Genomic DNA, 12311 nt, shown 5'->3' with positions numbered 1-12311 from the left:
GTATACCTATAAAGTGACAACATAAAAAAATATTAGATTCAATTTACATTGGTTCAGATTGAAATTTTGCTGTAAAGTGAAACATTCATATCAGCCTTCTCTTGAAAGAAAATACTATATAGAAACCAACACTTAAAAATGTTACTACCTTTAAAAGGATGTAATAGATTATTAAAAGGGTGTTATTGATGATTAGACCAATATATTTTGCGACTGTGAATGTCAGCCTGAAGACATAGGCCTCATGGAATATGTGTAGCCATGAACTGGAGAAGAGGTAAAAAGTTAAGGAAACTTCTTGTGTGATTTTATCACTCATTCATGTTTCTGTATCAAGTTCTTGTAATAATATATTACTAAAAGCTTAAATCCAGTGCCTGATCTGGTTTCAAGCAACAGCTACACTTATTTTTTGTAAGCAGTGAGCTGATGCCTTAGATATTTATTAGAATTTGCCTTCCATGAATCTTCTATAATTGGCTAAATATTATGGTTCTCTCCCAAGAGGTACTGTATCTTAGCTTGTGTTTCATCTAGAAATATCACAGAAAAAATTACCTTAGTAAAGAGGTGATACTAGTATTTAGGATCCTTCCTGGAAAAAGTAAACCTCTGCTATATCTCACATTTGAATTTGTGAAGTCAGTGAGGATTCAAGCTGGCTCATTCTAAGAACTTGGCCTATTCATTTTGTTGCTGTGAGCTGTAAGTCAGTATTTTATTGTTTTCTGAGCTCCCTCATTTTGGAACTAACCTCTTTTGGCCACAAAGTACAGTGAAAAAAAAAGGTACTTTTCAGTGCTATGTTCTAATGGGTTAAAAATGAGGCTGAGAATTGGGATTTCATGGCTTTTGCTGATTCACTGCAACCCTCAGCAAGTAATTAATTTCTTTTGAGTTTCAGTTTCTTTGGATATGAACTAGGAGAACATGCTTTTGTCATACCTGATATAGATACATAAGGTTTAACTTACACAGCACTCAAAATATATAATAAAATCAGTGGAAGCATGGTCTTGCATCTGGTTCCACGCTGAAGAATGGTGTTAGGTGTAATCTTCCGGGCAGCAGGGTAGTTTGGGAGATGCTGGCTTTTCTCTTTCACCCGGTAGCTTGTTGGCATCTCGACCAGGAAATAGAGGCTGAGTATGAGCACATGCTCTAAATGTGAATCTTCCAGTTCTCAGATGATGGGAAGTGGTTTAGTCCAGAGAAGGCACTTTCTGTAGTGGGGGGCCCTGGGATTTTTTTTTTTGCCTCAGTCTAGTCCTATTGATACTTTCTGTCCATTGTGACACTGTGATAGTCAAGGTTCAAGTCAACATGATAGTCAAGGTTCTGGGGGAAATGTGTGCAGGAGCTTTATTCCTGCTTTTCAATGCTCTTAAGTCTGCAATAATGGGGAAGGGTGCAGAGGGATCCCTGCAGGCTACTGCTCAAAGCAGTAGTATGCTAACTTTAGGGTATATACATCCTTCTGTTCATCTTCTTTCGCTGGCATTGTGACTTGGAAGTCAAATTAATTTAATTGAAAAAATGTAATTTAAAAGAAGACAATCTTTTTTAAAATAATACAATTAAAAGGAAGCCGTTTTGCCAGAATTTGTGCAAACATTCATAGTGTAGTTTTCAGCACATTTTATATCTATGAAAACTGGATTATTCCTTCCTCTGTGGCATTGCAGGTGACTACCATTTCAGTTTCTCTGTCTCATAGTTCTTTCTTTCATTAGTGCTGAAACTCTGCAGGTCTTGCATCCCAACATTTTTTAAAGTGTCAGGGAGTACGTTTAGAAGACTGATAGAAGTGCTGCTTTTCTGTGGGAGGCATCTGGTTTTGCAGAAGTAGGAATGCATTCTTTTGGAAATGTTATTAGTTAGTAATATGAAATATTGGTAAGAATTTTAAATACCATAATTTGGAGTCTTTCCAGGAGATGCTGGGTATCTTCTGTGGTCTTTTCACATTTACCTAAATAGCCTTAGTAACTGTTGCTATCAATTTCCATAGCTGCTCCATGACAGGAAGCAGAGATATTTCATATGACACCAGTATTTCACTAATTTACAATTATTCTTTGCTGGTTTTCAACATTTTTGGTTGTTTCCTGAACATGCTGTGTTCTTAGATGAGTAGGATGACCAGCCTCTAATGTGCTGCTCTTAACTCAAAGGTTGTTTCTGGATCTTCAACAGTTTTGTGCGCACTGGCAGCTTAGTCTTTGTTTTCACTTTAGAATAGTGGGACTCAGCAGTACAATCGCACCACCATCATCATATTAGGTTTTTGATTCTCTTCATGAGTCATTTGTCCCTTTGTTTCTTTGTTTGCCTTCTTTTTGTTTGATTCCTTTCTTTTATAACCCAAATAATGGACAGTATGAAAAATCATGTGGGTAAAGTATTCCTTTTCTTCCTCTAATCCTAACTACAAAGCAGTTCTTTATATTAACAATCTGACTGAAATAAAAATATGTCAAAAAACTGTGAAATTGCACCACCCAAAATCTTGCCCATTGTTTCTTTCCTCAACTGCATTCTGCAGTTTTAGGCGAACTGGAATTCGAAAAAAACATGATCTGTTATCAGATCAGATAAATCACTTTTTTTTTTGAGCAAAGAAAGGCTCTTTTTGAACTTCAATCTGTTGTTGAAGAACTCAGATAAAGAATAATTACAGTATAAAAATCACTCCATCGCAGTTGAATGTGATCTTTTACAAAACTCTCTTACCAAGTTTGCAAACAACCTCAAATTGTTAGTAGTCATGTGTAGATTAGATTTCAAATCAAATAAGGACAAGCCAAACAAGTAAATTATTTTACCTGTATTCTTGTTTGCGTTGACTATAGATGTATACAAATGTGGAGATCTGTTTTCTAGAAACAAACCAAATATTGTTACTTTGATAGCAGCTGGCTCACAAGCCATGTTTTCTGTTCCTCTGTAGGTGGTCTCCATCACTGTAGCGTGCAAGTTCCTTGCAGGCATTTATGAAATAGTGTGTGACACCATCAGATACTGATGCTAGAGTCCTGTGGCTCCCACTTCACTCAGAGGGAATTGATGTGAAAAGATGTTAAGTGATTTGAACAAGACTGCTTAGGCAATCTGTGAAGCAGTCTTTACATTTAATTATCATTATTAACTATTGTGTTTTAAAAAGCTGTTTTGTGGATAATAACTTAAATATTCAGTTTTCATCTTAAATTTGTTTATTTTCTTGTTCTATCTATCCCTTACTTCCTGTGAAAGGACAGTAGAGTCCAATCTGGACTCTATTCCAAGTCCAAGAGTTGTTGTGTAGATAAACTCCACTAATAGTTTTCATAGACAAGAAATAAATTTTTAATTCCTATTGTTAGGTGCCTTTCAAATCTAGCACATACCAGATGTCTGCAGCTACTGGAGTGCCATGAAGTGGCAGAAAATCACCATGCCATTCCTTTCTTGTTCTTAATTCAGTAGGTCTGTGCAGTCTTTGATGAAAAGACAAAACTTCCAGTCCTGAGTTTTCATTCTAAACCCAGGTTTTGATGATCAACGACAGGATGCTAAAAATACACCTAAATGTCTCTGTGGTTTTGAAATTGAGTTTCTGAAAAAGCATTGTACCTGTGGTAAAAGGTATAGTGTGAAGTTCCAGAGAAATGAGCTGTGAATTGCAGCTGTGATGGAAATTGATCCTGTCTGTCATTCCGTGCTCCATATTCTCAGGAAAACAGAGTGGAGCAGAAAAGGAGCCAAGATCACCGATTAAATGGGATGCTAAAGTGCCAGGGGCTAGAACCGGGCTTGCTGGTCCCTCAGGTCAGAGCTGCAACTGTCAGAATTCACTGCCTGATTCCCTGCTGAAGCTGGCAGAAGGAGAGCAGTAGGAAAAATGCTGCAGGCACCAGCAGGGGAATGGGTAAGAACTACCTGGCTAAGCTTCAGGCTTGACAGGCAGTGTGCTCCTTTGGGAGGAAAACCTCTTCTCTTACGAATTGGGAGGCCTCATTTTCCCCATTTGCCTCATGATTTGTGCCAGTAAGGCGTAAGAAAATAGCTGGAGTACTGAGGAGCAACAGGGGCTCAGTTCACTCGGAAAACTGCAGTGGGTGCAGAGATCTGGCTGTGTAACCTCTGCAGGTGGGCGTTTACCAAGTAAGGAGGAGGCAAGGGCTCAGCAAATAGCTGTCGTGCTGTGAAGTACGTATGTTGTAATGCAGTCAGTATGGTGTGTTAAGCTCCTTATTCTTTTTCTGCTCTAAAAGGTGTGATTTCAGCTGTGATCAGCATTGTGAAATGACACCTCTCTGTGTAGCTGTCACCTACCTTACATGGTGCAAGGTACGAAGAGCAGACCATGGCTGGGATGACAGCCTTCCGCTACCGCAGGGAGAGTTAGCGCAAGTTTCATGAGCACAAAAGCAGCATCTCTGAGGGATGCCTACTTTTTCACTCAAAGTTGGGAACTCACCATGGGAAAGTGATAAATCCTGTAGAAAATAAAATCAACTATATGAAGTCATCATGCTGTAATAATTAATTCAGCTTTCCCTTTTAAATCATAGTAATTAGCTGTCATTCTTTTAGTGCTGCTTAACAGTTTTCTTTCCCCAAGTATCCTGTGTCCTTGCTGGGGAAAAGCATATACCTTCCAGTGCATTGGAAGTGATGTACTGTGCTCTCAGAACCATATTGCATTAAAGATAGATAGATAGATAGATAGATAGATAGATAGATAGATAGATAGATAGATAGATAGATAGAAAATTAGAACTTGTTTTCTCATTGTTAGGGTGGTCAGACATTGGAATAGGTTGCCTAGAGGTGTTGGGAATGACCATCCCTAGAGGTGCTTAAGAGGCATCTGGATCTGGCACTGGGTGATGTAGTTTAGTAGTTTAGAGGTTACAGTGACAGTGCCATGTTGACAGGTGGACTTGATGATCTTAAAGATCTCTTCCAACCTTGGCGATTCTGTGATTCTATTCTGTGAAATATTTCCTCTGGTGTATACAGTGATACCTCCAGAGAAGTTCGGTGCTGACTTGATCAAATGGAAACTTCCTTTTCTATCTTTTGTTGCACTAACTGCTATTTTTCAGGGCTGTTTTGAGCCACATGGCTTTTTTTAATCCCAAAATTTTGTTGTTGCCGTAGCCTTTTTTTTTCTGGTTTAAAGTAGCACTGTTAAAATCCTCATTAATGACAGGGTTCATTAGGGCCCTATTAGTTGCATAATCTCTGAATGAATGGTAGGAAAAACAGATAGGAGCTGTGTACCTATCTGATGCTATGGGTTACAGAATCAAGTCAGGAGCCAAAGCAACCAGGATATTCGCCTTGTCTGATGATGATGAGCTTTGTCCTGTGAATATCAAGGGAAGTTGTATTGTCTCCATCCCTACAATCTAAACTCTTTCTTCCCTTGTCTATTTTGTTGGAGGTGAAAATGTATCTGTCATTTCACAGATTTAACTTGAGGGCTAACTTGTACTTTTTATTAAGGTAACATGACATAAGAATACCTTCCTTCTGGGCAGAAATCTTGGATAGGTTTTGATCCAGATATTTTGTACAGCCACTCAATTTCAGTTTTAAAATGCTATGAATTAGTTTTATGTCTATAATAAAATGATTTCTCAGCTCCCCTGTGAATTTTCTGGTGTGCCCACTGTGGAACTATGCAGGCTGTTCCATATTCTTGCAGCCAGGAGCTTTTTTCAATTGTTTAATGTTGTATGTCAGGGTCACCTCAATTTTGTTGGTTTTCTATTTCTATTCAGCCCATTCAGATACAATTACAGTTACACAATGCCTCTCAAATGTCCTTTGCTATTCATCATCTCATCTAAAAGAAAAAATTCTTAGAAACGGAAATGAAATTAAAAAAAAAAAACAGGAAAATCATTTTCCGTGAAGTTTATGTCTGAACTACACAGAAGTAAATGTTTAGGAAGTTATGGAGTCTGTATGCCAGTCCTTGAGATTTGATTCATATTAATTTTAATTGTTGTACCAGTAGAAATGTGTCAAAGCCCCCAGATGCCAGAATTCTTACCTGAAATGCCTGAGCATGGAAGCAGATAAATGGCTTTGCAGCAATTTTATTCTTGGTGGGGACATTTTTACCTCTCAGTCAAGTCACTAGAAAGAAGACCGGAATTAGAAGTTGGTTTGTTTTGCCTTATTCTCACCAATTGCCAAATATTCTATACTGGTGATCAACATTGTATGACAGTGAAAATGAATTGTAAAAAATTTTAAAAAGCAGCTGGATGATTTGAAAGGGGGATAAAATACCCTGCTTTGTAGATGATAGAACAAGCAATTTCTTAACACCTTTTCTTCAAGGAGCTGAGATGAATAACATCTTTGAACAAATATTTCATGCATGCAGGGATTACATTAGAAAGTAAGAAGATGAAATCCTGTGTAAATTGTTTAGAACATTCCTAGTGAAGACATGTTGATTAACAAACATAAAAGGGGGAAGATGCATATTAATTTGTTTACGTGTAAGAGGCTTCTAACTCATTAAAAGTCTTCTAAGTGTTTAACTAGTGAAGCAATGGATAAAACCTGACATTGTCTTTAATCTTTTTGAGGACTCAAATATGAAAAAACACAGATTATTGCTAAATATGTATAATAGCTTTGTTAATGACAGTGTTTTGAAAATGTGGGGGGGTTTCAGCTCAGTGGTTCTGCTGTAATATGGTGAAAATTTTAATTCACTCTTCTATCACAATTGCTGTGACCAGTAGGATTGAAGAAAATCTAACTTCATCAACCACAGTCTTTGGTGCTTGTGTATAGATTTTGGTCGTTTTGATTGATTACTCATTTTCAACTGGGAGATCTCTGGAAAGGCACAGATGCAGGAGAATGTCCTGTTTATTTTGTATCTTTGCTAAACCACTACAACAAACTGAGGTATTTGCACTAGTAACAGCTAATGTTTTTGTGGGAAAAAACCCTATGGTCTATTTTAAAGAAATTGGAATATTAACGTAATGTCCTGGACAAATAGAGATTGAGTAATTGCATTCAGTCTAACTTAAAAAAAAAGAATAAGAAATAGCTGAAGAACCATCTAGCCTTTGCATAAACAGTCCTGCAAGAAAATTAACGTGTATTTGCAAGTTTTCTCTGAAATCACATTTTCTTTTTAGATACTTGTTCTGTGCAGGTTTTTGCTCTAAAAGTGTTAACACAAATAATTTGTGCAAAAGAAATTGGACATGCTTACTTTTTCCAAGCAACAGGTAAAAAAGTGTCATTTCAACTGTACCATGCAATTTGAGTCAAAGAATAAAAACTTTATTTAGTGTTTTGCTTGCTCTTCATTTTTCATCAAAGACACTTCTCACTCTTTTCTCCATTTTTCCCCATTTTTTCAGAGCCTATACTTCTATTATACTGTGATTCTGTAAAGCATTGGATTTCTGTTTCTGCTTATCTGTCATATTTGTAGAACTGTATAACCTCTTACTTGACACATCACTGTTGTAATATGAATAAGTAATCACAGCAGAATTATGTTGGTAATTTTGCAGATCCTATGCGTGGGCCACGAAGACTGGAGGTTGTGGAGATCAAATCTAGGCAGATCACAATTTGCTGGGAGCCATTTGGATATAATGTCACACGTTGCCATCGGTACAACCTCACAGTGCATTACCGCTACCAGGCTGGAGGACAGGAGCAAGTGAGAGAGGAAGTCAGCTGGGATACAGAAAGTTCACATCCCCAGCACACAATTACTAATCTATCACCATACACAAATGTCAGCATCAAATTAGTATTGATGAATCCTGAAGGACGGAAAGAAAGCCAAGAACTTGTAGTGCAAACTGATGAAGATGGTGAGTTGTTGTATTTACATATATATGGTACACGACCTGATAGCATAATTTTCTGTGTAAGTGCACATTCTGCTTTCACTAAAATTTGTAACAGATTTTCCACCAACTTCACCAATTTTAATAGAGCTCCATTATTACAGTGATCTTTCATATAACCTATAACATCCCACATAGTTTAATCATTTCATCATTAAACTTGTAACTTCTTATTGGTCTGTGTTCTGCCTCTCTAAAGTTCCAGTATCAGTTTGAAGAAATTTCAGGTGATTTTCAGCAGTATCCTCATGTAAGCTCCTCTACTGAGTGCTGTGCTCAGCACTAAATATTTGTTCTTGATTTGCAGTTTCAGTTTCTCTGTCTTTGGCTTTCTAACCACTGGACACTGTTAGTTGCTTATTCACACTATATTTCATATACAGGCATTTAAATATACAGATATTCCCTTCCTTTTAATAATTTTCAACTCAGATGGGGTTTTCATGTCTCTTTTTTTTAAACTTGGTTCATTTTGAGTAATAATAAATATAATAAGTAATAAATAATATAATTTGCTAATGTCTTTTCTGAAGCAGAGACAGCAGAATTGGGTAATGTGTCTCTTCACTGCTCTAATAATATTGCATGAAAAGGTTATACCATCCTCCCAAGTCTTCTGTGATATTATTTTGATTACACATGCAGAGAGTTTACTGGAGGTCTGTTAGCTACAATACCAAAATGGGACTTCCTTGTTGAATTGGTCATGCACCAGGAATCAGTTTCACCTTTCCAGAATACTCTGTGCTGATATATAGCCCCTTAGTTCCCTCTACAAGTGTACCTTAGTTTTTTTGACCTTGGTTTTGCTGTTTTAAACGCATACAGTTAAAAGGAACCTTATCAAATGACTGGCATTGCTTTACATAACAGATCTGCCCTCTTTCCATTTTTATCATCTGCAATCTGAACAGGAATGGATTTGTATTTTCTTCCAGATCAATGACAGATTTACTTTAAACATGTTGGAAATATTTCTAATAAAACCTGCGGCAATGATGAGCTCCTTTTATAATAAATACTTGAAATCTGTCATTTAAGCCTATTAAATTATTTAATACATGCTGTATTGGTTTTATGTAGTACTAATTTTTAATCAAAATATATGAGGGAATAAATTAAACAATTTAGGAATATATAGTTACTAATGCAACAGATTCAACAAGGCATAGCTAACAAAAAGAAATGTTTAATTAGAATTAATTGTGCTGTCATGCTCTAAATTTAATTCGGTTCAGTTGTAGGATGACAACACTAAAGCGCTTATTGTTGGGGATGTTTATGTGTTTTATCTAAAATTTCTTATTCCTGGCCCTCTGGAACTTCATTTTATTTCAGGACCTATTAAAAACTAACATCCATGTCTGAGAGAATACCTTGAAAAAAATTACAACTTCTTAGCATATGGTGTACATTCAGTGAGGTATGTAAGTCTGAATGTAAAACAACAGAGTATACTGACCCAAATAATCATCATCATTTTTCAAATCACACAATCGTGTTTGTTGCAAGGGACTTTGAGAGCTCATTTAGTCCAACCTTCTGCTCAGAAAAGATCAAGTGATAGCAGATTGCTCAAGGCCTTGTACAGTAGAATTTGAGTACATCTCTAGGTGACCTCTGCCAGTGTTTGAACCCCTCTTTGTGGCTCAGCTGCTCAGAGTTTGTGACCTTCAGATAATTTGAGAGGTTACCATAGTGATTTTGCTCTACTTCCAGCCTATTTACACTGTATTACATTCCTCTTCCTTTACACATAAATCATGAACCTCATGATTCCAAATGAGTTTTGCCAGTTCTCTCCTATTTGGAAACAAGGTTTGGTGCCCAGAATTAAGGTTGCCCTAAAGGTGTCATTTTATTGGTGCACACAGCGCTGGTAAGCCAGTTCAGAAACCATCACCTGTGTCCTTGGAGCATCCACTTAGTGGAGCAAAGAACTCTGTGGAGAGCTATGGAGAGGTGACAACAAAGTTTTAAACCTTGTAAACTCCAATACCAACAGCAGAGAACAGTAGGAAGTTCTACCAGAAGTGTAGAGGAAGTTCTGTACCAGAAGTGTCAACAAGAAGGAGTCACCAAATGCCTTGCTTGCAGATCTTTCTCTTCTTTAACTGTTTGGGTAAATTTCAGTAAGGGATCTGAGAAACTTCAACTACTGCAGCAAGGGGCTTTCATCTTTTTTCTGTGGGAAATGTTACATGTATCTTTTTATTGGATTTTCACATGGAGTTTGTGGAAAAGTGCTAACGCCTTGATGCCTGTTGCTTCGCAACAGTCCTCTGTTCATTTTTCAGGATTTTTTTTTCACATTACTTTGCCAGTGCTGTTACAAAATAAAATCCCAGATACAAGTCCATGTGCTGTTTACACGTCTCCTCTGAAAATTGCATTGTCATGGGGATAAGGCAATGGTTGCAGAGCAAACGGGCAACACAAGTAGATACCTGAGAGCAGTTGACAAAACTTGCATCAGAACCTTCTGACATCCCTGATTCTTCACAGGTCTTTCTTCCACATTAAGAGACTTAAAGGAAAATTAATAATGTCAGAGTTTTAGTTTAACTGTTTCACACTTTCCTTATGTCCATCCTGTTGTAGGTCTTCAGCCCTAATGTGAGCGTTGCTGTTCTATGCAATATGTGGCTCGTCTTTCCAAGATAACTCTTCTAGTTCAGTCTCTGAAACTATACCTTGTTATTTCAGTGCCTGTCCCTTTTCATATATGAATGTTTAATATGTTTTCCACTTCCAGAAGTAACGCTCTTGATAAGTAGGTATCACAATTAGATTTTATTTGCAAAAATTTCTGTTTGAGATATCCCCTAGTTCCTCATATAAAGCTGATTTGTCCTTTTTTTTAATTATCAATAGAGGTTTGCAGGAAATTTGTGGTGCTTATTAATTCGTACTTACACTGAAGGTGACACATAATCGCACTGTCTTGTTAAATAAATCATTCCCCTCCTGAGCTACCCTGGCCTTTGCTTCAGTCTTTGGGGAAATTATAGTGGGATGGTTTTTATGCCTCAGCAGTACAAATATTTAAACAGATCATGTCCGTCTGAAATTTTCCTTAAAACCACTTTGTTGTTTTTTTTTTTTTCCCAATCTTTTAGTCCCGAGTGCTGTGCCACTTGAATCCATTCAAGGGAGTACTTTTGAAGAGAAGATTTTTCTTCAGTGGAGAGAGCCAGCACAAACATATGGTGTGATTACTTTGTATGAGGTATCTAGAAATTTGCCACATTTTATGTCTAGTTTTGTTTTTCCAAAATGCATAATCGTAAGAAAATTAATATGTTTTTACAGTTTATGTAAAATTAACTTCATTTTAAAAACAGTAACCATTTAAAAGTAAATACAATGTAGAAGTAAATTACGCAGGACCCAGAATGTCCTTGAGTTACCAGCTTTAAGAAAACTGATAACATGATACAACATTCTATCTAGTACTCTAGATCAAATATTTAAAAGATTGAAAGACAGATCTTAGCAAATTCATTAAAAAATAAGAGACATAAGACAGCAGTTGTGGTCAACATCACATTTAGGTAGGAGTCATTACAGGAAGTTTACTCTAATAGAAACAAGCAGGCATAATTTTAAAAAATCTTATTTTTTTAAATGCAAATTCAAAAAATTTGTATGTTGTTAGATGTCTAAAAATTACTGCTTTTCTTCATGTGGAACCTTTGCCTGAATACCTCTTAGGAAAATTGACAAAAGACTGCACAGATTAAACTGTCAGACAGTAATCACTGTTAAGCTTCTTACCTGACCTTACTACAAAATTGGTATTGAAATGCTTTGTTTAAAAAAAACCCCACCTAAATGAGATACGGTGTAAAAGAATAGTTAAATTGAATGGTAACCTATTGATACTGTTTTGAAAACGACTTTATTGTAAGAGGATAAAGTGTTATGAAAAAGTATTAATTGATTTTTTGTTAAGCTAACAACTTTCTAGCTAGTTTGACAGTTGCCTTTATTCAGGAATCAGAATGGCCTAGTTAAGTGTTAATGTTGTTACTGTTGCTAGGTTTATGTACATAGAAACACACAGTGGTATATCCCATTTCTACTGAGGAACATCCCTGCGTGTCTAATTCCATTGCTGAGGAGTACACCCACTGTACCCAGGCAGTTCATCCTTAAATGTATGCACACACATAACTCCATTGGTGTATTGGGACAGGTGTATTGAGAGATGTATTCACAGCTTGACCTGAGTTCTGCAGGATCCATGGAAGAACTTACTTCGCTGTGGAACATCAGCCACTTAGCTATCTAATAACTAAACACTGCAAAAATTTTGTAAGAATCTAACACAGGCGGCAGAATCTGTATTTAAAACCTAGTTGTGGTGGTAGTTGACTAACCTGTGTTTTAAAATCTATTAAAAAAAGTTATGACCCA

The 12311-nt window shown here is 36.7% G+C and overlaps 1 protein-coding gene across 14 annotated transcripts in view; it reads left to right on the top strand.

The window, feature by feature from the left end:
• PTPRM (protein tyrosine phosphatase receptor type M) overlaps nt 1-12311 on the top strand; it is a 463481-nt gene that overhangs the window by 233879 nt on the left and 217291 nt on the right. For all 14 annotated transcript variants that reach the window (XM_069004459.1, XM_069004462.1, XM_069004458.1 and 11 more), the window contains 2 exons: nt 7548-7856; nt 11012-11121. In XM_069004459.1, coding sequence (XP_068860560.1) covers nt 7548-7856; nt 11012-11121 — 419 coding nt within the window. The remainder of the gene's footprint in view (nt 1-7547; nt 7857-11011; nt 11122-12311) is intronic.

This window comes from Aphelocoma coerulescens, chromosome 2 (genome assembly GCF_041296385.1).
Source record: "Aphelocoma coerulescens isolate FSJ_1873_10779 chromosome 2, UR_Acoe_1.0, whole genome shotgun sequence".
Lineage (NCBI taxonomy): Eukaryota > Metazoa > Chordata > Aves > Passeriformes > Corvidae > Aphelocoma > Aphelocoma coerulescens.
The sequence above is the reverse complement of the archived record's forward strand: the minus strand, read 5'-3'. Positions and strand labels throughout refer to the sequence as shown.